At 36.7% G+C, this 25884-nt stretch overlaps 1 protein-coding gene across 1 annotated transcript in view; it reads left to right on the forward strand.

Moving 5' to 3' along the window:
• The window catches only part of LOC121442664 (synaptotagmin-like protein 5), a 101530-nt gene that overhangs the window by 43716 nt on the left and 31930 nt on the right, over window positions 1–25884 (forward strand). The window contains 8 exon segments of the mRNA XM_041644268.1: window positions 2552–2693; window positions 7424–7553; window positions 11039–11145; window positions 16862–16954; window positions 17680–17745; window positions 20804–20982; window positions 22671–22770; window positions 24520–24681. Coding sequence (XP_041500202.1) covers window positions 2552–2693; window positions 7424–7553; window positions 11039–11145; window positions 16862–16954; window positions 17680–17745; window positions 20804–20982; window positions 22671–22770; window positions 24520–24681 — 979 coding nt within the window.

The following is a 25884-nucleotide window of genomic DNA, read 5'->3' on the forward strand; positions in this document are numbered from 1 at the left end:
TTTTATCATCAATCTAAAAATGAGAAATTATTTTCATCTTGCTAGCCACAAAATTATTATAAGGGAACACTTAGTATCTCACAGTCACTCACTAAACCAGAAAATGTATCTTTATCTAAGACAGTCACCATGAGGGCAGCTCAGCACTTTCCATGTGAGCACCATACTAAGCAGGAAACATGGTAGAGCATGGGAAAGAATGAGTGTAGGCAGATGCATGTCTGAGACTAATGAACTTACTGAGCAGTTTAGCACAATATTTTCCAGCTTTTTCTGTGTATTGGAATCAGACAGGGGGTTTTAATATATTTATTTCTAGATCACATGCTCAGGGTATCCAATGTGATGTTTCAGATATACCATAGGGGGTCAAGGCTTAGCTCACATAAAGTTTAAAGATGTAGCATCTGGGGACACCAAAGACTAGAAGAGAACTGCATTTAGCCTTTTTCTCTTTTCTTTTTAGAGTTTGGTATTTCTTCCTCATGTATCAGACTTATCTTATTTTCTAGTTATAATTTTTTATTTCTCATTTTCTTATGAATTCATTTCAGATTTAAAATAATTAAAAGAACTTTAAAAAAGGCTTATATGCCTCGGTAGGAATACCCTGCATTCTGTGTGGTACCATGCTTTATACCTTGATCTCAGTGTTAATGGCTCTAATGCTGCCTTCTGGACATAATCATTTGACCATGTAGCGCAAGCTCAACATTATCAGTCTAGAAAGGGAGAACGCTGGAAAATTATTTCCTAGATACCATTCCTGGGAGAGCATTATGTAAGCTCAGAAAGGCAAGGCAATTTATAGTATCTGTCTTATCCTTGGCTCCTCTGTCCAGAATTGCACATATCTCAAAAGCCATTATCAATATTTGGGGGCATCACGGAATTAGAGATAACAAACACGTAGGCTGTTCAAAGTATATTTCATAAACTAAGTTAGACAAAACTCTTCTAATCTCGAAAATCTGTCTTCCCATAACCTAACATAACTAAGCACCACAAACCCTGTCAACTGGGTCTCCTTCTTTCCAGTTTCCCCTTAGCCACATGAGCCTGAACATTTGTTGCCAATAGTCTCTAATACATATTTAAATCATGGTAACATCAAAAATGGATTTCAAACTTCTCTAAATTTAATGTAGATGCCATCATAATCTTCCTACTTAAGTGGCAAAAGACCATGAACTTATATCCTATTTTAAATAGCATCTAAAACACTTGGCAGCTAAGCATTTAAAAGTCTGTGCCTCTTTAGATTCAACCTTTTCTTGGTATAATCAAGCAAAAGGAAATATTTTTGACACTCACAGTAAATGTCATGGACAAATAGGAAAGTCTGTGTCATTTTTCAGCTAATGCTGTTGGCAACAATAATTTCCAGTAGTTGACTTAGGATCACAAGAAGATTTTTCTTACTACAGGTGAACCTGTTAAATGTTATCATTCTGATTAACCAGATGCTGCCAGAGAATCTACAGTAAATAGGACTTTGCTTTCAGCCCTTTTGAAACCACCTTGGGAAATTTGGCAAAGCCACTTGGGTGTTGGAAGGCCTTCAACACAGGGAAGCACAAATATTCACACGAATTCTTTTTTACTTTCTTGAGCTCTTTTTGAAGAGACATTTTTAAAGGTGATCCCCCCAAAAAAACATTATGGAGATGTACTTATTTAGAATATTGTTCTGAGAATTGATCATCTATGGACATGACACATCACTGGGTCGGTGTCTGAGATGAACGCATGTAGAAAAGTGCAGATTGATTAACTGTTGTCAAAATGCAGTGGTTCAGGGAAATTGTTCTAAAACTTAGAACTCCAAATTGCTTCAAACAATTGAAACAGCAAATGTGTTATTTTGTCAGGATCAGCAAGCAGTGAGCAACTACTTTGAGCTATATCCATAGTTCTGAAATTTGGAGTTACCACTAGAGAGAGGAGGCCAAACATGCTCCGTGCTATCAAAAGGATGCTATATAGCAGGTTTTTCAAGATTCTTAGTCAGATGTCAAAAACTTGCACATATGCACAGGACTTAAGACACTAAACAATACACTCTGTAGCAAGAGGGAATAGTTAGTTAAAACCTGTAAGTGAACAGAGCAAGAAAAACAAGGTCTGTGCTTGTCAAGAAAGATCTGATGGGGAAGGCAGAACTTCTGTACTGAAAGGAGAGGAGGGTTCTCATGGACAAAGAATAAAAAAAAAGATGAGGATGGTGGATGCATATGACTTAGATGTGCCTGTAAATTTTGTCATTTAAGAATTATGAATGACTTAGAGTACTGATGAAAACAGGGAAATAAAGTTGGAAAGGTAGGGTGAAGCTCAGTTAAATGACATTGGAATTAGACAAGTTGGGATGTGGACACAGGACCTAGTGAACTCCTGCAGGTCTTTGAGGAAGGCACCATGAACACTACTGAGCAGCTCCAGTGTGGCTGGCCCTAGTCAGAGTGGTGTGGTTTGCATTCCTCATCAACATTTCTGGGCTGGCATCTTTGACTGCTGTCAAAGTTCAAATGTGCCTTATCCTTATGTATAGGAGAAGTACTGCTTCACCAGATCTCATTGACCAGGAGGCAGGACGAGGAACACTGACAAATAGCTACAGCAACGGTGGAACCCCAGCCACCCAGAGGTCACCAGCCCCAAGTGTTCGTAGTGTGACCTCCATCAGCAGTAGAGTGAGTATACAACCGTGAAGAGACATCCAGTCTCCAGGACTTGCTTTACCACCACCCATGACTCGTTTAAATTCTCTGTATCTCTGCACATGTTGTTCATACTGTTGAATGGACTGTATCCGTAGCTTTGCGCCAGAAATCCAAAGTGAGGACAAAAGGGCAAGACAGTTTTGAAACGTGCTGTTATGTGGCCCATCCTTAAATGGCTGTGCAATTTAAAGAAATAGGAAACTTTCACATTACTTCTCCGAGGACATATTTATAAATTAGCTGTTTCTCTACAGGAAAAGTAGAACCTTGGAGTGATTTTATAATTTTCTTTCTTTACATCTATTAAAATGACAGGTCAAACACATAATAAATGCTTAAATTGCTATTATATATAAATATGCTAAATGAGAAATTATTGTTTGTATCACATTATTTTCCTTTAAGGAAGAAAAGGCACAAAGCATTTGGGAGTAATACTTTCTTTTACCCACTATTCTATTGGAAGTCATTCTTGGAAAACATTACCATCTATTAGACTTTTGGGGGATGTTTTCAAGACAAGGTTTCTCTGTAGCTTTGGAGCCTGTCCTGGAACTAGCTCTTGTAGACCAGGCTGGCCTCGAACTCACAGATATCCTCCTGCCTCTGCCTCGCTAAAGGCGCACGCCACCACCACCCACTCTAGAACTTTTTATTAAGCAAGAAATCCCATGTTTCTGGAATATATAGTTAAGAAATCATTATATATATACTTTAGTACTTTGATTCAGCCATAATTTAGCGAAGTGAAACCTCCTGAAATGTCCTGGACAAACAAAGATTTAAAATAAGTGAAAGAATCAGACATGCAAATGTCTGGACTGGCAAAGTATCCTCCAGACAGACTAAATCAATGTTCAACACATAGAAAGAAGGCTGATCTATCTTTAATAATTAATGCCCTGACTCAAATAGTTTGTAAAATATCTGGACACTTCATGAGGAGCTGCCAGCACAAAGAACCAGAGATAGGCATGGCCAATTTACTAAAGGAAGACCAAAAGGGCCAGCGTGCTGCTGTAGGGCTCATATAGCAGAGCAACATGGCTTAGCATTTGTTTAGGCAGGATCTCGGGAGGGAGCTGCTGAGAAACAGCTGAGGGAAGTAAGCGAAGCCTACAGACCCTTTTGGAAGCCTTTGCCATACTGCAGCTATTAAAGGGGGCATGGAAACAGGAAACAGGAAGGTAGCAGCAGGATGTGTAGTGAGCAGAGTGGTTCAGTATTTTGGAGGAAGAATCAAAAGACATTCAGACAGCCTGAATATCACTGATTGATCTGTTTCAATATAGCCTAAACTGTATTTCCTTAGATAAAAGGCATCTTCTGAGTTTCATAAATATTTATGCTAAGCTCAGCAACTGGCTTCTGTTCAGCTGTCAGAAAAGTGCAGAGGTTGTTGATGACTATATTTTCTTCTTCAGTAACCTAGCAAGGAGTGATATTGAATGTATTTAGGAGCTGGTAGTAAGGAGACACTGACCAGTCAGAGTGATTACTTGTACAAGGCTCAGGAGCCTTGCATTCCTTATAAAGAGAATTGTGGGCAAGGAAAGGCATGAGGAAAGGAGGGTTCCAATGAAGATTATGATAATGTTTACCAGTTACTATGATAAACAAGCATTCAAAAAAGTTGTCAACTGCTGTGCCTGTGCCAGTGGGTAACAGCTGAATGCCAATAAGGGAACTCAGTTTGGTTGATCACAAAAGAAGGATTATCTTCCCAGGTGTCATTTGAAGGGAAAGAACAATTTTGCCTAAAGTTATTTCCTACAATGAAATTGGAAAATTTTTCGATTCATATACAGTGAGGGAGTGGAACTTGTTCTTGTGTTGTAACTGATCTAAGCACAGTTTCTCCTATAAATGAAAACCTTTTGACTATCTCTGTTTATGCTAGATATAAACTGCTAAGTCTAGGCTTCACCACCTGAAGTTCCAGACCAGTGGTTCTCAACCTTCCTAATGCTGCACCCCTTTGATACAGTTCCTCATGTTGTGGTGACTCCCAACTGCAAAATTATTTTCCTTGCTACTTCATAGATGTAATTTTGCTACTGTTATAAATTGTAATGTAAATATTTGTGTTTTCTGATGGTCTTAAGTGACCTCCATGAAAGGGTCTTTCAACCACAAAGGCTGAGAACCCTTGCTATAGACTATGTGTTACATGTTAAAGACTGTACAATGTTAACTGACCTATTAATGTTCAATATTAATGGCACCACCAGATCACCCGTGGGGAAATTTTCCATCATCATAATTACCGGTGAGGAGCTTAGTCTTGCTTCGTTAGAGGACTTTCATGTGCAAAGAATTTTATGATGAGCTGTTAAAAACTGACCTAAACTACTTCATCCATTTGACCTCTATTACGGTCCAGACAAACTTTGCTAGGCTATGATAATTAGAGGAATTAGAAGAAATATACTTTCTGCTATAGGTTTTACATGTTGGAAATTATGAAATACTGAATACAGTCTACTGGAGCTGAATTGATCAGCATGCTAAACAAGTAAGAAGCAGATCTATCTGTGGAGACTTCATTAAAGTATTCCTGTAGGTCTAAGATGTCAGGCAACCAAGAGGGATTTCATCCTGTAGGCACTACTTAACCATTTATAATGAAAAGAATGGTAAAATGTCTCTTAGGTTTAACAGTTATCACACCATGGTGCCATCTTCCTTGACATTTAATCTCAGCCTAGTTCTCAAGAGAAGTACAGGATTTTTATAAAATATTAAATAAAGCTCAGTGTTAGGAGGTGGTGGTGCACATGTTTAACCCCAGCATTTGGGATGTGTCTACCTGAGTTTGAGGCCAGACTGGTCTACAGAGCAAGTTCCAGGACAGCCAGGGCTATTACACAGAGAAAACTTGTCTCAAAAAAAAAAAAAACCGAAACAAACAAACAAAAAAAGCTTAACTACATAGTGTCCCCTAGACATGACAGAGAAAATGTACCTATGAAATGTCAACAATATGACTGCTGAGGGGGTGAATCAGTTTCCTCCAAGGCTGGGTTCTCACATAGGTTTTCCAATCTCAAGTGGTCAGCCTTGGACACACATGTACATACAGGCAATGCTAAATGAACACAGTAAGTTACACACACATGTTATATATATATATATATATATATATATATATATATATATATATTATACTATATTTTTATATGTGTTTATACGAACTATTGTTTTATATATTCAATAATGGCCTAATATTAATGACAGATTAAAAATAATTAAAGAAGATATTATTAATTTGGGAATGAATCAAGAAAGGAGTTGAGGTGTAGAGTGATGTAGATGGAAGTACTCACCATTTTTTTTTTTACAAAAGCAAGCTTACACTGCCCTTATAGAAATCAGCAGATCTGGGATAGGGTTTGCTTTTTGTCAGAGTACACAATGAAAACTAATCTCAGACTGTATTCTGCCACCTGTACAAACATTTATTTGTAGCTTGGCATCCCCTAAATCACCTATGGCTCTAAGATGAAGAAGTACCTGCTGCATCCTGCAGGACTGTTGGGATTGGGTGCACTGGGCTCTCTGATGGAAAAGCTGCAACCCCATCCCAATCTCAGCCTGTTTATTATATAACAGTCTAGTAGGGAGGTGGGCTCATTGCGTACAGCTGAACATGCTTACAGTTTAGCTAAACTCAGTAGCTGTCTTTTGGCCATAAACATCCAAGGGAGAATAAAGCTACTGTGGATATTTTCTACACACACTATCAACATTGTATAAATACCAGAAGAAGGCTTTGCCATTCCTCTGTGAATGAGGCATCGGTCCTTGACATGGCTATTCTTCTATTGAATGATATACATACACTCAGGACTTCACTTGCTGCCTACAAGTTTCCATTCTCATAAACACTGATAAGCATCATGCGTGACATTTTTATTTCAACATACATGTAACTATATTTTGATCACCCAGTCTTCTAGGTGGAAACTATGATGGGTCTTGGATAATTGTGGTCAGAGGAAGTATAGTTTATGTGAGTTGGCTTACTTGGTTTTCCATTATTGCCACAATGTTTGAGATGCAACTTAAAAAGAAAAGTTTGCTTTAGCTTAAAGTTTTGGGGCTTACAGATCAGAAAAAAAATAAAGAGAAAAAATACCCTCCTTTGTGGCAAATAATAAAATAAGAATATGCCAGAAGCAAACTGCTCATGTCATGATTGCCAATTACTGAAAACCATGCACTTGGCACACATCTTAAAGGATTTTATTATCATCCCGTAACACCAACCTGAAGATCAAAGTACCCGTTGTTTGGCCCTTTGGTGTAAGTTCCCTGATTAAAACCACAGCAGAGTATTTGAGGAGATGGATGTTGACAGAGGACAAATCAAAAACCAAGCAGTTCTAAGGCTAAGCGCTACTCCATGTAAGATTAGAAGTTCCTATACAATCTTTCTTGCTAATCTTATATCACTAGTTCATGAGTGAAAGAAGTATTCAAATATGTTTTATGCCAAATTGAAACCTTCTTGAATTCCATTTTATACAGTAGCTTTCTAAGTATGGGCTTCTGATAAGGATCCTTCAAATGTTATTTCATCCTCTCCTCCAATAATACATATAAATATCTTTATACTAAAGTGTATTTATATGAAGGGGTTTTAAGAGAAATCAGTCAGTATAATGTTCCTGTTTTTCATTTTCTTCCTCTGCGGGAAGGACCGTGTTGTTGAAAAGTCCATGGCTGTGGTTGCCAAGGAAAGCCCCTCTGAGGAGCTGACAAAGAGTCACCGCAGAAACACATCTGGGCCACCTTCCATCGCCGTGTCGGGTGCCTCCCTTTCTTCAGGTAGGTAGTCACAATATGAGCACTGTACTGCTAAAAAAAAAAAAAAGACTGAAACAAATCGAATTGCCTGCTTTATAGGGTACTGAGTAGATGTTTTAGACTTGAGAAGACAATCATCCATTATAGTAATAGGTCAAAGCATAACCAGTTTCCAAGAGTGATCCCAGGTGAGCCTTAGGTCCAATGCACTAAAATAAAATCTACTTATTGAATGTATAGCTTTGCTCTAAGTCATTGTTATGGTTCAAAGCTATACAAGGCTATCAATTTAGAAAGATAGAAAATACAAATAGTTCTAGGGTACATTTCTTATGACGGGTAATAACTCTCGCCTAGGGATCAAGGAAATGAAAGTTCCATCAGTAGAGACCAGACATTCCATATACCCACACAAACTGTTTCATCCTTTAAAACGGAATTATTTGTAAGTAGCTTGGTGTGCTTCCTATTGTGGTGATAAACACCATGACCTAAGGCAACTTGGAGAAGAATGGGTTTATTTCCTTATATAGCTTATAGTCTCTCATGAAGGGAAAGCAGGAACTAATGACAGACTGTCAGACTGTGGACAAATGTGGTTTACTAGCTTGCTCCTCACAGCTTGCTCAACCTGCTTCCATCTACACCCCAGGACCACCTGTTCAGGGGTAGTGTTGGCAACACTGATCTGGTTCCTTCCATATTAATAACCATCAAGAAAATTCCTCACAGACTTACCTACTGGCCAATCTGAGAGAGGGAGACATTTTCTCAACTGACCTTGCCTCTTCCCAGTAATAAGAGTTAAAAAAAGAGCCATGAGTCTAAAAACGTTTGGGTGGGGTGTGTACATGGGATGGTTTGGAGGGACCTAAGGGAAGGGGAAGTGATAAAATTATACTATAATTTCAAATATATATTAAAATAAATAAGTTATCTCTACATACGTATCGCCTACGGCCCTTTTCATTGAATACTTAACATTCCAGAAACTGTCAATTAAACTAACTGCATTCAGGTTTACCAACAAGTTCAGAAAATGCTGAATCGCAAACAAACTCCCATAAAGCAACTTCTCAAGGATAAAGAGAAAAACAGTGTAAAAAGATACCAAGTTCGGGGCTGGAGAGATGACTCAGTGGTTAAGAGCATCGCCTGCTTTTCCAAAGGTCCTGAGATCAATTCCCAGCAACCACATGGTGGCTCACAACCATCTGCAAAGAGATCTGGCGCCCTCTTCTGGCCTTCAGGCATACAGACAGAATATTGTATACATAATAAATAAATAAATATTTTTTTAAAAAAAGGTACCAAGTTTTGAATCTATGTACGCAATGGTTGTTTCAAATCTTTTACGTGAAATGTGTGAAGAACCAAGAAGGTCTGGGACCTGGTCACCCCTATAGTGTGTGGATTCTGTATCTCTCTCACAGAATAGAATGAGGAGAATAAGGAGAGCCAAGGAAGAAGGATTTGAAAAACCTCAATCACATCTTGTCAGTAATGCCTTTTGAAACATATTCTTCCATCTCTCAATGCCCACATTTTCTCCATGGACAAACTCTATAGACTTTAACATTGTTGGGTTTAATTTATTGAAGAAGTAAAACTGTTATCAAGGTTTCCTGCTCATGCAATTCTAGTGACAAGAGGGGCCGGGAAATATAGTATTTCACTAAATCATCAAAAGCCTGACCTTGGAAAGCTTTTAGCAAATTTCTGTGATTTAAAAAAAAAACAGTGTCTTAGTTTGTTGATGGCACAGCTGCATGTGTTGATTTTAAAGGAGCAATAATGATAATAATAAAAGCAAGTTTTGAAAAGAAGCTAGCCCTATTTATTGCTTTGGAATTTTTATAATAAAATGTTTTTAGACTCTAAAAATAAATAAATAAATAAAATAAATAAGTACAATATCATCTCTATAAGAGGAATTCCATGATACTTTAAAGAAAAAACTATCAAGCATGTATATTAAAGATATTAGCAAGAAATCTTTTTATTTATATAGATATTTATATTGCAGTTTATTACCTATGAGTAAGAAAATTCTTCAGAGAAATACATTGTTATTGTAATACTTATGTACCATATGCTGAACTCAATTCATGATTAAATGCTCAGCATTAAACCATTATCTATTGCTAAAGGATAATATCTGCATGCTGCCTAAGGCTGGATTCTAGCTTGTAACTTGACTTGCAAAGAGGCCTTTTCTAGGCAACAGGCTCCTAAAGGGTTTGTGTGTGCATGTTTTTGTGTGTTTGTGGGCATACCCATGTACAGGTGTGGCACTGGGGACCGGAGATCTCTAAAAATGCATGTTCTTAAAATTAGGAAAGGGGGCCCAACAACAAGGTGAAGTGGGTAAAGGCACTTGCTGCCAACCCTGACAACCTGTGTTCAGTTCCCTAGGCCCACATGATGAAAGGAGAGAACCAACTCCCAAAAGCTGTCCTGTGATTTTCACTTTTGCATCATGGCACACATGAATGTGCACATACGTTAAATAAATGAATATATTTTTTAAAAGAAAGATAATAAAGTAGTTCACTCATTTGATGAAAAACTGTAACATATCCTAGACGCTAACGTCATGAAGTTACCTTCTACTGCATGTCTTCCACAACCGCCGATCATTTAGAGTGTATTCTACCAGGCACTGTGCTAAACCCCTCCTCATCACTCTATTTGCCATTTCAAACTTAAGTATCTGATTGCTCTCTCCAGTCTCTCTCCTCCATAAGCAACTATATTTGTCTCAGCAGGGCTTTAGAACAGAACTATTCTGTGAAAGTAAGCTGCCCTGACTTGGTAAGGTGTCTACAGCATTGCTGAGAAGCACATCATTTTTTCACTGTTAATTTAAAAACTGAAATAAAGATCTTCTATTCATGAAGGAATGTTCTAGTAGCTAATGAAATTAAAACCTCTCAATCTCTCTATAGTCACTCCCTTTTGCATGAAAGGAAGTCACATCATTTAAAAGTGGAAATTTATGATCGGTTGACTTCATCTTATGTCAAATGTGGAAACAGTGAATTCTCTTCAAGAATGTTAAGTTCTTTTCTTGTCAAGCTTAAGGACCCAATCTATGAGCATTTTTAGTATTTCAAAAGGAGTAAATCAGAATCTTTAAACAGCTTAAACCTACCCTTGGATCTTATAATAGAGCATTTAACTCCCTGTGATCAAAGGACAAATGAACACAGATGTGTTCATGGTCGAATTAAGGCAATTTCAAAAACACTATAAAAATGTGAGTGTGTCAAATTAAAGCAGCATGGAGTTTGTGAGCCTGGATGCTGTTTTTACTGTATTGTATTCTCTCTGTCTCTCTGTCTCTGTCTCTGTCTCTGTCTCTGTCTCTCTCTCTCTCTCTCTCTCTGTGTGTGTGTATGCATGTATAAACTGAAATATTGAAATACTTAAATGTTTGCAATGGAAATGCAGAACCACGATGGAATAAGCTGGTTCACATCTGCATTTCGTATTTATCCCTCCAGACCGAAGTCAATCTGAGTTAGATTTCAGTGAGTCATTTACAGAAGACGTAGAGGATACTTCAAGCATAAGAAGCAGATCTGTCCCTGGGACATTAGACAAAGACTTGGTAAGTTGGATGCGGGAGAAAGTTCGATAACACATGGAAAGAAAGGCATGATCTTGCTTCAAGCATTTGCAGTTTTAGGTGACAAGTTGAGGGTAGAAAGAAGACACAGAATATGTCTTCTGGTAGATTTTATGATCAAATATAAAAGTAACTAAAACACTGTAATTGAAAAACTAAAAACAGTACTGCAATTAAAATTGCAATATATACATGTAATTTGAGATGATATAAAGAAAGAGCAATGAATTAAAAATTATATAGTAAGAGAAAGTACATTGTGTTCTCAGTATGAATGGGATATTTAATATGTACATGAAATGAAGTAACATTATATTCCAACTATATATTAAAAACACATAAAACTGTGTTTTATAAAGCCACAACCTTGTGGTAAAATTTTAGTTATATCTATAAAACTGTACTTTAACAGTTTAACTCCAGACAGTTGCATGGCTGTGGCAGACTGAGGAGTCACTGACAGTGGCACCAGGTTTTATTCCTACTGCATGCACTGAATTTTTGGGAACCCATTATCTTTGAATGGATTCCTTGCTCAGCCTAGATACAGTAGAAAGGGCCTTGGACCTTCCCCATCAATGTGCCTTACCCTCTCCGAGGAGTGGATGGGGATGGGGTATAAGTGGAGGAAATGGGAGGATGGAACTTGGATTGATAAATATAATGAAAAAAAGATAGTTTTGTTTTCTTTTTAAAAATAAAAATGAAAATTGATTGATGAAAGTCATTAAAATATGATTTCAAACAGTCACAGTATATGCCATTTTAAATGTTGATATTATTAAGCCATTTACATTACAACTTAGAATACATCATGGATTTTCATATTAATAAATAAGGTTCTGGGGGTTTGGAAAATGCAATAAGATAAAATAGAAATGTTTTATAAGTTTTTAGAATGTTTTTATAAGGGCTCATAATAAATTGGGCCGTTCCACATTAATCAATCAAGAAAATGCCCCCACAGACTTGCCTACAGGCCAATCTGATAAGGATATTTTCTCAACTGAGGTTCCCTCTTTCCAGATAGACCTAACCAGAATAATGGGCATTAAAAAGGAAATGACATACTGAAAATGGAATTGAGGAAGAGATTGTAGCTTGTCTGTTTTAGTAGCAATTTTGTGATTGTCTGCTCATGATTGGCTAAGACTCATCTACAGTTATCTAAGTTACAGCTATTTACATATCAAGTTATTTTGTGGTGCATTGTGTATGGAAACACCTTTAGGCCAAACTTAAATTTTATATGGAAGCCTCTTTGGGTCAAACTTAAAATTTCCTATGGAAAAATTCAAGGTGTATACAGCTTTACAAATGAATTCCATCAAATACTTGAGCTTATTGCTGTTGTAGACACAGTATCACTCTGTAACCCAGACTAGACTGGTACTATGTAGCCCAGGCTGTCCCTAAACTTGCATGCAGTCCTCTGACCCTAGCTTCCCTAATAATGATGTTAAAGGTGTGAGCCACCAGGCCTGGTCCATTAAGTATTTGAAAAAGAAACCATGCAATTCACAAATTCAGTCAGAAAGTTGAGGGCATGATGGTAGTATTCCCATAGTCCATTACTTCTCTGGTTAACAAAGCTCCATAGGCATCACGAGAAGAGAAAACAGCAGCTCAGAACATAGAACGAATACAAGTGCTATTCTTTAATAAAATCTCAATAAGCCCCATCCTCTTACAAAAAGAAAAAAAGAATCACATACTATAACTAAGTGAGATTTACTCCATAGAAGCAAGGTTGATCAACCATTTAAAAAAATAAATGAATGTAGGGGCTGGAAAGAGAGCTTAAAAGTTAAGAATACTTACTGCTCTTAAAGAGGACCTGAATACTTTTAATTAATTTATTTATTAAAAAAACCCTATCTGTTCTCATTTTACATAACAATCCCAGTTCTCACTCCCACCCCTCCTCCTGTTCTTGCCACCTTCCTCCCAGTCCACTCCCAATCCACTCCTCAGAGAGGGTAAGGCTTCCCATGGGGAGTCACCAAAGTCTAGCACATTGCTTTGTTGCAGGACCAAGGTCCTTCCCATTATATCTAGGCTGAGGAAAGTATTCTTCAAAAAAGAATGGATTCCAAAAATACAATGCAAGCAGTAGGGATAAATCCTGGTCCCACTGCCAGTGGCCCCTCAGTCTGCCCCAGCCACACAACTGCCACCCACATTCAGAGGGCCTAGTTTAGTCCTATGCAGGTTCTCCTATTGTCAGTCTGGAGCCAGTGAGCTCCCATTAGCTTGGGTCAGCTGTTTCACTGGATATCACCATCATGGTCTTGACTCCTTCGCTCATATTATCACCCCTCCCTTTCTTCAACTGGACTTTGGGAGCTCAACCCAGTGCTCTAATGCAGGTCTCTGCATCTGCTTCCACCAGTTGCTGGATGAAGTTCTATGATGACAACTAAGTTAGGCATCAATCTGAATACAGGACAAGGCCAGTTCGGGCACCCTCTCCACTACTGATTAATGTCTTAGCTGGGGTCATCCTTGTGGATTCCTTGGAATTTCTCTAGTGCCAGTTTTCTAGCTAGTCTGGTTATTGGCTCCCTCAATCAAGATTTTGTTCCTAGCACCTACATCAGCTGACTCACAAGTATATCTAATTCTAGTTCCAGGGGATCTGACACCCTCTTCTGGCCTCCATGAGTACATACACATAGAAATCAAAATAAAATGTATAGCTTTTAAAATTAAATGAAGGCAATATTAGAAAATTACTAGCCATAATATCTCAGTAGGAGAAAAATTATTTGAAAAAACCATATATATATATATATATATATATATAAACCTCAACAAGCTAGAATGAAGAATTTCTTCAACCTAATGAAGGGCATGTATAAACAATACAATTAAAGTGGTACTTAATGGCAAAAATGAATAAATGATGTCTAAGTCCAACATATAATCAGAGTTCCTTCATTCAACATTGCACAGGAAGGTAGAGCTATTGGTATAAAAGGGATAAAGAAAAGAATGGAAAAGACAAAGTAAAGAAAGGTTCTCAGTGGGGAAAAACAGTTTCAGTGTCATTAATTTTCAGATGATGTGATCCTATGTGTAGAAAATCCTAAATGATATAAAATATGGTATGACTGCAGCTAATTCATAAAGGTTCCAAGACAAAAGATTAATATAAAAAGCAATAATATGTTATATGCTATCAGTAAACAGTAGGAAACAAAGTTAAGAATGTAATCCTATCAATAATGTGAAAATAGTTTTAAAAAGTAGAAAATAAGTGCATATTAAAAAGTATAAGGCATACTTTGTGACTTACAAAGTTTTATTGACGTAAATTAGAGACCTGAATAAACGAAGAGATAATTCATTTATAGATTAGAAAATTTTGTGTTTTTAAGAAGAAAATTCCTTCCAGGTTAATCTAGTGAATATATACCAATCAAATTCAACTAAGATATTCTATAGAAATGAATATGAGAATTTTGAAATTCATATGAACTTACTAGGAGACCAGAACAAAATTTTAACAAAGTTGAATGACTTGCATGATTTGATTTTAAATAGCTTCATTTATAAAGTTATTGGTGTAAGTACAGGCAATACATCGACAGAGCACCATAATTGTTATGCGTGATTCACTTAAGAAAAATTGAATTTCATCAAGATTAAAAGTATTTGTACTACTATAAACACTGTTACAAAAATGAAAACAGACATAAATGTTTGTGAATCATATATTTGTTAAGAACTTCTGTCTTGGACATATATATGGGTACCCTACATTCAATAGTAAAAAGACAAATAGTCACCTTCGTGTGTAAAAGACTTTAAAGCTAAATAGTTGTTACTATGAATTCTTTATATTAATCTTTCTACTTTTATGAATGCATGAACACACTTTTGAACACATCCCTTCTCATCTGGATGCTTAGAAGTTTTTGTAATAATCTACTTTTAAAAGAAAGTAAAGAGACAAGGATGAACCCAGCTAAGACCCTAAGCAATAAAGGAGAGGGTGCCCAAGCTGGCCTTGTCCTGTAGTCAGACTGATGAATATCTTAAATATCACCATAGAGCTTTCATCCAGCAACTGATGGAAACAGAGGCAAAGACTCACAATGAAGCACTGGGCTGAGCTCCCAAAGTCCAGTTGAAGAGTGAGAGGAATGAGAATATGAGCAAAGAGGTCAAGACCATGATGGGTTCATCCACTGAAACAGTTTACCTGAGCTAATGGGAGCTCACCAACTCCAGCAGGACAGGGAAGGAACAAGCATAAGACCAAACTAGTCCCTCTGAATGTGGTTGACAAATGTATGGCTGGGGCAGACTGGGGGTCCACTGGCAGTGGCACTGGGATTTATCCCTACTGCTTGTACTGGCTTTTTGGAAACTTATTCTCTTTGAATGGATACCTTGCTCAGCCTAGATATAGTAGGGAGGGCCTTGGGCCTTCCACAAAGCAAGTTTCTTACCCACTCTGAAGAGTGATTGGGGGTGTGGTGGGGGTATGTGGAGGGAATGGGAGGAGAGGAGGGAGTGGAAACTTGGATTGGTATATATAATGAAAAAAGATTGTTTTCTTTTAAAAACAATTAAATAAAATAGTAAAGTAAAGAGACATGATGACTAGAAGTTTGTGTTATAACCAGTTTATAAGTGTACACTCAGAAATAGGAAATGTAGTAAATACAGAAAAAGCACTCGTTGATGCAGTAGTAAGGATATTTTTGCCATACTTTAAAGAAATGTCTAGTTTGAAAGTATTCAAGATGATAAATAAATAATAATTCAGACCAGAAATATTAAATTCTTAAAAACTTCCAGTAGAAATATGATTTAATATAAATAAAGATCCAATTAGTATCAGTTTTCTATGGTAACACTGAGTACAAGATGAAAGCAGTAATATTTTTAAATTATTTTAAGAAAACTATTTTAGACTCAAGCCTTTAAAAACCTACTTAAATATAGCATGACCTCCAAGACATACTCAACAAGAGCCCATATTAAAAGCAGTTTAGGTTCAAATATACTTATGCAAAGAAGAAATCTTAGAACTATTGCAAAAGGTTTTAAAAGCAAATGTCATTACATAAATTGGCCAAGTTATACTAAAAAAAAGCTAAGATGAAAGAAGCAGAAAATAAAGGAAACACATTAAACAAGTCTTTTAATTCTGATTAAAAATCACTAATCCTATAGCACTTATATTAAGCATCAAAAACAAAAAATGGAACTCATGAATTACCCAAAACAAAATCATTCATGAATTTTTATGTTAAAAATGCATTGCTAAAAATTAGTTAAGAAAGAAATCATAACAGAGATAGGGTAGAAAGAGCCTGGAGCAAGAGGGAGAGTGTGTGTGAGAGAGAGATGTGTGTGGCAGCAGGGCAGGGTGCAACTCTGAACTAAATATCTGGTGCATTGTCCAATACACAAGCCATAGAGACCAGGAAGGTGGAAATTAAACCCAGATCTGAAGAATTCCAAATTTCCTTCAAGAAAGTGATGCTAGAAAAGATACCCTCTAATGCCCAACCCCTGTCTACTCCTTTGATTTTATAATTAAGATTAACTGAAAATGCAAAAACCTAAGCCTGTTTTTCTTTGATTTTCCAACTGTTTGTGAGATAAACCTTTATTTCATTTAAAAAGATATCCTCCTATGGTAAAAATAAGCTTAAACTATTGACTTTTACATCCTTTCTAGAACTCCTTAGAAGATGCTGAAAATGATGCCAATGACTTAGTGTCCTCTGGGTTTTCTGCAAGTCCCCACAGTCTGGCAACAGGCCTTTCAATGGTAAGCATTCTCACAGAAACTTTCTTTATCTTGTTCATTCCCTGTGCATTTTCAAGAGGTGGGAAGGTTTGATCATACGTCCCAAGCTGCCACAGGTTCCTGCTTGCCCTGTGCCCATACACCACCTTACACTCTATTTTGATACTTGAATCCTTTCTTTTCTGCCATGATCATAATCCAGCTTTTGAACTGGATTCATTTCCATTTTATAAAGTCCTGGATAAAGAAGAGTTTGAAAACTCACAGCACAAAAAATTAAATGGTGAAGGAGTTAGAAAGGCTAATTGCGATGATATGATCATTGACAGGTGCATGAGTCTTTGGCACTCCTATAAACATACACAATTGTTTCGTAAATATCTGCAGAAATTCTTAAATTTCTTCATTTTCTAATTTAGGCCCAGTCATCTGAAGTCTATAAATTATTCCAATTCTCTGTTGATAAGTTCTTCTCATATCATTCTCACAATTCCCCAAATGTTCTCTGCACTACTGCCAGCCATTTTCCTACAAAACATCCCTACTTTCCTTTCTTTCCTACTCAAAAGAACTGCTCAGAGTTTCCCAGTGTCTTCAAGGAAAACTCTGCTCTTACCTTGAGTTAAAAATCCCCTTTGAGAGCCTTTAGATACCAACATACTATTGTATCTGTGCATTTCTTTGCTTCTCTGATTTCGATGCTCTAATACCCTTTTTCTTTTGGTCATTGGATGGCATCCTTAAAGAACTCCCAAGCAGGATCTGATAGGAAGAGGAGCTACCTAAATGTGCCTGATGCTGATTCAGACACCGTGAGTCTTCACCCTTGCTATTTTCCCCTTTCCAACCATACTTCAGAAGTTCCATGGTTTGAGAAATATGATTGGATTAGCAGTTCCACTTGTTTTCTGACTGGTACACAGCCAGATACTCCTTTCAGAAGGGATTCATAAGCTGAAACATCTCAATAGTTCCAGTTCATTAAATGTTAGAATCTGAGTACCAGTCAAAAGACATGTCCCAAAATGGTTTATTGATGAGTATCTCTATTTTAAGTCACAGCCATGTTTTGATTTTAAAAAAGTGGTTTATCAGTAGTAAAATTGTCATAATTAATTTAAATCCTCCCAAGTCTCAATTTTGTGACTGCTTAAATTTTTTCTACTCATAGGGATCCCTCATCCTTGTCTGATCATATAGTTACAGGAGGCTTTGTTGAAAGTATGGGTCAGTTATACAAGAAGGTGTTGAGTTGTAGTCCACACGGCTTTTGACTAGAAACCCAGAACTTTTCTCTGTGGCATCCTGCACACCTGGAACTGTGGTCAGGCAAGGGTCTGGAGATTAAAGAATACACGGAGACGTGGGTCACTCTTGAAGCAACAATGCCAATTTTATTATGTTCCAAGGCAGCTTATATAGTGTTCTCCTTGACTAGTGGCCATGCCCCAGCTCTCAGGATTTTCTAGTGAAGCTTCCAGAAACCATTTCCTTGTCATCAGGAGCTCATGTGGGTTTTGGGCTCAGAGCAGCTGCAAGCATAGAAAAACAAGTTATTTACTTCCAGCAGGCAAAAGTGATAGAAAGTACAGGGTCTGTGGGTATGCAGCTCCCAACATTCCTCTATGGCTTAGTTTTACTAACAAATTTGTGAACCAGAGTTTCTCCGTGTGTAGATTAGTTGAGGTTCATTCATGAAGCTCTTAAGGCTTGAACCATGCTCCATATATCAACAATATTGTATAACCATGGACCCCCAAACTTTCCCAATTAATGCAGCCCCTAGAATCTCAATAATTCTCTAATGTAACTCCTAAGTGAGAAGAAGTAAGGACTAGTTTCCCAAAAACTTAAGAACAGAATTTTTTAATTTACCTGAATTATTCTTTTTTCAAATAGTGATTAAGTTCTGAACTTAAGTGCTTTCATTACTTACTAACAGCATGTGTGTACTTGCTGAGTACTATATAGTTTTTCAGATCTTAGAATCTCATTAGATAGCACCATATTCAACCAAAATTAATGTTTCTGCTTTTTTTGCCTTGAGAAAAGTTCATTTTGTTTGAGAAACTCAAGATCCTTCTGCCTTCATCTCCCAAATTCTCAGATGAAGGGCATGCACCACCATACCTGCATTCTATATAGATTTTAATGGATTTTTTAGATTGAAGAAATTGTCAAAAGTTCATCATATCACAAATAGTAATTCATTATAAAAATAAAGTATGATCTTAATAATGACACTGCAACCTGCTAGTTAGTGTTTTACCAACTCTGTATGCTGTCTGATGTATGCTGCTGTAGCTGTGTTTCCCTTTTAAATCTTTTTTGGAACTCCTTGAATTTACAGTGATACTCTGGGGTACAAGCACACATTATTCGGGCCCTAAGATCTAGTTGTCTGTAGAAAAACTAAAATGCCAGACTGTAATCCAGACTTAATCTTCATTCTAAAATGATCTTCAGTAGATTTTTTATGTAGTTAACATTTTAAATTCTGTTGCATTATTTTAAGAATAAGAAAGACAAATTCTGTTACTTATTGATTCTCTTTAAGAAATCGCTTGTGTGGGTTGTGATAGCTCACACCTGTAAGATTTGCTGGAGGAGGCACAAGCAGGAGGATCATGTGTTCAAAATCAGCCTGGGCTATACATTAAAAGAAAAAGAAATAACATATATGCAATTTTAAAATTATTGGTTCATTCTTGCCTTTGACTTCTGTTTAAAAGAGATATTGAACTAAGTCAGATAATCCTGTTTCTTGAAAAAATACATCCTGTTTAAAACACAATAGCCTTTTAAAAACAATGACAATAAAAATCCAACCATGGACATATACAGACACAGAGATAAATAGATAGAAATATAGATACATTCATGTATCCACACATGATATATGATGGATAGATGAGATATAGATACAGATATATATCCATGTATATGAATGAATGAAAATTCTACATTCTTTGTACTTCTGTAGTCTTTGCTTCTCAGTGGAGAATAAGAGGTTAATGAAATTACTGCATCATTCATGAATGTCACTGGGTTTTTGTTTCCATCATGTTAATAAGATACAGAGTCTTTGTTTCTGGTACTTAATAATAATGCTACATTGATTTAAAATATGTATATTATGTTCTGAATGTTTTGACAGAATTTTTATTCACCCTTATAGAATTTTTTAGGTTTTTATATTAAATGAGGTCCTTAATTTCTTGGTGCTATATTTAGGTCGTTTACTATTACATGGAATTTCAAAGCCATGGTTCTTAAACTACCTATGTATCCACACAGCAATGAAGCTGGGGAACTTACTCCCTGTGAATATAGGATGTCTAGCTATACCTTTGTTAAGGCTGTAGCTGTGGTTCCCTGAGGACTGATAACACAAACCTTAAGAGTGCAAAGAAAGACACTAAGATTTTTGTTAACTCACAATGTAGAGTGAACTTTTCTTTCTTCTGATCATTATGGTCTAGATATGTAAATATATTGCATTTGAGTCTATCATCAAAAAAAGTAGACAGTGACAGGGATGGAGAAGCAAGATTGTGTTAGAAATCTCCAAATGACTCCGTATTCTTTAGAAGACATGAATAAAGGATTTTAGCTAACTTAAAGGAGATACTTCCTCTCTCGCAAGCTTTCTGCCTCCCTTACTGATGGAGCTAAGTGAGTATTCTTTTCAGGTTAGAATTTTGTGCAGCACCAGCAAAACAAGTAAAGGTATTAACTTGCTTCCTTCCCTCACCTTTGACTCCCCTGCTAGTTACATAGAACACCAACTAACATTGACTAAAGGGGGTTGAGTTTTGCATAGAGCCTGAAAATATTACTGGCTGACTTTCTTCATCTTGTTTACTACAGACCAGCCTTAACAGCATGATGAGTGTTTACAGTGAGACAGGAGACTACGGCAATGTGAAGGTAACCGGGGAAATTCTCCTCCACATCAGCTACTGCTACAAAACTGGCAACCTCTACATTTTTGTCAAGAATTGCAGAAACCTGGCCATAGGTGATGAAAAGAGACAGAGGACAGATGCGTAAGTACATGGGATGCTCCAGAGCTGTCTCTAGTACTACATTCTCTGTCTTCACTTTTCCATGTCACGCATATGTCCTCTTCAGAAGAAGTTAAGGATTACCTGTAGTTAAGAACTTTCTCAGAGTCAGGAGGTGGCAGTGCATGCCTTTAATCCCAACAACAAAGCCACTCTGGTCTACAGAGCAATTCCAGGACAGCCATAACTGTTATACAGCAAAATTCTGTCTTGATAAACCAACAAACAAACAAAATCAAAAACCTTCTTAGAAAGCTACTTGTGTCTAGGCATGGTGGTACATGCCTTTAATCCTAGCACTTGCACTCGGGAGGCAGAAGCAGGAGGATCTCTGTGAGTTTAAGATCAGCCTGGTCTACAAAGTGAGTTCCAGGACTGCCAGGGTTGTTACACAGAGAAACCCTGTCTCAAAAAACAAAAGAAAGAAAGAAAAGAAAAAGAAAGAAAGCTATTTTTCATTTCCTTCCTATACTGTAGTTCTAAATATTCTCTGGAGTATGAATATAAATATTGTATCCCCGATTATCTGATTTGAAAGAGGCCTTTAAATGATTCAGAACTAACAGAGGCCACTTGTGGAGGAAGAAAACTGACATATTGGCACACAGCATGATGCCTAAGAGGGTTGTGCTGATTGCTTAAAATATTTTTCATGCAGTATATTGTGATCATATTCTTTTCCCTCTCAACCCTCCCAGATTCCCCCTACCAACTTTATGTTCTTTCTCTCTCTTAGAACAAAACTAAAGCATGTGTGTGCACGCATGTGTGCATATGCGTGTGCACAACACACACACACACAATACAGAGTCCAATTTGTGCTAGTCAACTACTCCTGAGCATGAGGCCTGCTTTGGAGTATACTTGATTATACCCAGTGTTACGCCATTGAAGAAATCCATTTTCTCTCTCCCAGCATCTCTTAATCATCAATAGCTTCTAAGAGGGGGGGGGGTGTGATTTGTTGCTCATTTTATACTCTCTAAATTTTAGATGGCTAAATGACAAACATAATTATTTTGGCTTGCATAGAAAGGAATCATCTAAAACCCCAGTGGATGTGTTTCAGAACTCTAGTATAATATGTTTCAATCTTGTTCTTGTCTCTGTCTTTTCTAATGTCTCTGTCCCAAAACACTTCTAAAATGGCTAGCCAACACAAGCCAAGAAATGGCATTGAAATTCTGTCAAGTTGCCATTTTCCATTGCTTCCAATTCACTGCTTTCTTTCTTTCATTCCAATTAACCCTGTGCCCTGACATCAGAAGATAGAGCTAGTAATGGAGAGACATATATCTCAGAAAAGGTTGTAAGATCATTGTTGTTAGCAGATTCCATTTGTGCAGTAGTACAATATGGCAGCTCCTCCTATATGTTTCATGAGTTAGGTATTGCTGATATCCCACTTTCTACATTTGAGGAAACAGATAAAGAAAAGTTAAAAACCCAAGGCTATCAAAAGCAGTGATGCATGGGTAGTTCTCCACCAATATACAACACTGCTTCTTTCTTATAGAAAGCCCAGAATTATATTTATGACACCCTGAAGTCTCTTATTTCTATATCTTTTATCCACTTACCCATTCCCTTTACTCACTAAAGTCCTGGAATATTTCTAGTAAAGTTTATGTTTGTAAATAATGATTTTTTTTATCCTATGTTATTTACAGTTATGTCAAGTCATACCTTCTTCCAGACAAGTCCCGAAACAATAAGCGCAAGACCAAAATCAGAACAGGCACCAATCCAGAATTTAACGAAACACTTAAGGTAAATAAATACCAATATAGGGACTTATGTCATATTAACTAGAACTTCTTTAATTTATAATAAACTACAGGTCAGAAGGTTGTGGCGGGGTATTGTTAAAAGTTCAAGGCTAGTCTGAGATAGCATGGTGACATTCAAACAAGCTTGGCCTACAGAAGAAGACTAGTCCCTATTTCAAAAATACAAAGATACCAAAAAGAAATGAAGAAATAACTAAATGGAGCATTTGTGAATTCCAAAGTTTATATGTGTTTTGGAAAGCTTGAATTTGAATGTTATTAACTTTCTGGAAGTTTATGGAAAAGAAAAAAACAGTAAACTATCCTTGCTCTGGTCATTCTCCACTATTTCTGGGGTTGTGCCTTATGTCAAGATGAGCCAGGAAACTGCAAATTAAATCTAAGCTGGTATATCTTGTCACAAAATAAGTTGCTCCTTTGAGAAATCAGCTTTCTTGGACATTTTTCTTAAATGAACTTTGTCACTAACTCAGCAAATCACTTTGTACATATTTATTGTTTTGTGTTGTTTCTTATTAGGATCTCTGAGTTTGGATAAATATAGGTGTGTGGTTAATGAGCACTAGCAATGCAAGGTCAGGTTTGAGAAGTCTCAGAAAATGCCTAGATAAAACATGATCCAGACTTTGGGTTCTAAATTCTAAAGAAATTTCTATTTCTAATGGGTAGCCATAAACAACCCCTTCTTTCACTTTGAATCCACATGGCCTGGTAAGAAAGACAAAGGAAAGATAAAATAAATTAATAATATTAATAATCATAAGAAAATGTTTTAACTTGTGCCCAGAGTAATGGATTCAGAGTTTATCACACTGAGCAGTAGTGATGGGAGAAAGCCACAAGTTGTCCACATACGTTAGGAGAGGTACGTGTGGAAGCAGGGGTCAATATTAAGACAGACCAAATGAAAAATGAACAAATGCAGGCTGACTTTGAATCCACTGGTCATAATAGGGTAGCAAAGATGATCCCAAGCAGAACACATAATTACAGTGACAGATAAATTCAGGAGGTAGAGAGCTAAAATTAGTCATGATGGTAACAGCTGGGACAGGGATACATGCAAATCCAAGCTCAGAAATGAGTCAGTCTGAAGCATGACCCAGATGGATATACAGAACAACAGAAGATTAGAGAATATGTGGTCACGTGGCCATGCTGAACATTTTGCTGGAAAATATTGTGCTGCAAACCCCATAGTATTTATTTTCTGCTAAACCTGTGTGTAGTTTTAACTTCGACTGGGATTTATGAATCTTAGGCTACAATTTCACATGTTAATACTTGTCTGCATTCGAGGTTTTTTATTATGAATTAGTAAACTGGTGTATGGTTATATTAAACCTAGAGCTACAAAGTAGACTTGACAAAAACAAACAGGGAAATGACAAAAAAGAAAACCAAGTAAAATTGGAAAGAGCTTTCCTCTTCACCTAATACTTTCAATATTGTCCCTGAAGTTTGTTGACCCCTATAATAATTTGTTTATTAATATATGTGTGTGTATGTATGTATACATGTATATATGTAATGTGTATGTATAGTTCTTAACTAGGTAAAACCTAAAATGTGTTTTAAAGCATATCTTCAATTGTAGCAAAAGTATCAGGGTTTTTTTTTCATATTGCTGATGCCTATGGTCTGAAAATTGGTGAAGTAAACTTTAGCCTGCTCTACAATTAGATCGAATCCTCACTGCAGAGTGTGATTCTTTACTTCTCATTTGTAGTATACCATCAGCCACACCCAGCTGGAAACAAGAACTCTGCAGCTCTCAGTCTGGCACTACGATCGCTTTGGGCACAACAGTTTTCTTGGAGAGGTGGAGATAGCTTTTGACTTATGGAACTTTGAAAACCCATGTGATGAGTGGTTTGTGCTTCAGCCCAAGGTAGGAAATACTTTCAGATTAGTCCACCAGCTACACAATTAGACAAGCGTGAACAAATGTGATAGTTTAGGCCTGAAAATGCTGAAGGCTTCTATTTTCAAGTAATAACAAATATTATTGTAATTTTAATAGATACTATAAATCCGTTATTTTAGAAGCTCTTCATAGATGCATGTTGTATAATATAAAAATATGTAATCATATATGAATAACTTTTATTACTTAAATCCATTTATCATTTGAAGATCTTCATGGATTGCTAAAGACCATCCTACATGATCCTATTATAACAAGAAAGCCTTTTTTATGCCATCAAAAACATATCCACAGAGTATGACCACTTTCAAAACATTATCTCTCTTTTTCATAGGCAGGGATGGTCTTCTTGGCTCACACGAAAAAGCAACTACTTGCCAAAATATTTTTACTTTAGGGATTCATAAAATGGCCGTGTAATCTAGCATGTTCAGTCCTAGAACAACAAAGCCTTGAATTCATTATAACCAACTAAATTTCTTGAGATTTACTGTCAGTTTCTAAGTAAGAAAGAGAATGAAAAGGTTACATTTGTGCTGCCAGAGATTATTCTTTATATGTTGTAGCAAAAGGTCATTCGGTAAAGGTAGTGAACTGAAATTAGCATTGATTTCCTCATGGCTTCAAAATGCCTATGTGATCTTGAGCAAGTTACTTTCTCAACCTTGATATTCTAATTTGTAACATAATAATCAGTATGGTATCTGTCACTATAACTCTGAGACCTGGGATATCTGAAGTGCTTGGTTCTCTTAGAGAATTGGTATTATATTTGTGTAAGCATTTTCTATAAGCCTGTCAGCATTCTGTTAGGCACACTGTAAACTGTAAATAAAAGCTTGGTAGTATTTGCATTGATTAGTAGCTTGACCCAGATTGGCAAATCTTACCTAGACTTTGGAGTCTCGGCTTTCTATACTTCTTTGGCTTCAGTTTCAGGTACACACATCATTGACCTCTCTTCCTAGCTCCACGAATGCTAAACCTGTACTTTATTAGCTCTGCACTATACTGTTCAGAAAAGAAAACTTTTTTTTTCTCTTCTAACAGTCAAAACAATGTCTTTGGCCTGCCTGGTTCTCTTAACTCTAAATATATTATCCTTCCAATCGTAAGCTGATAACTTGCCAGTGAGGTAAGATGTAGTGGTTGGAATAAAAATATTGA

This window comes from Microtus oregoni, unplaced genomic scaffold (genome assembly GCF_018167655.1).
Source record: "Microtus oregoni isolate MIOR12 unplaced genomic scaffold, Mior012 000092F_ref0000046, whole genome shotgun sequence".
NCBI classification, from domain to species: domain Eukaryota; kingdom Metazoa; phylum Chordata; class Mammalia; order Rodentia; family Cricetidae; genus Microtus; species Microtus oregoni.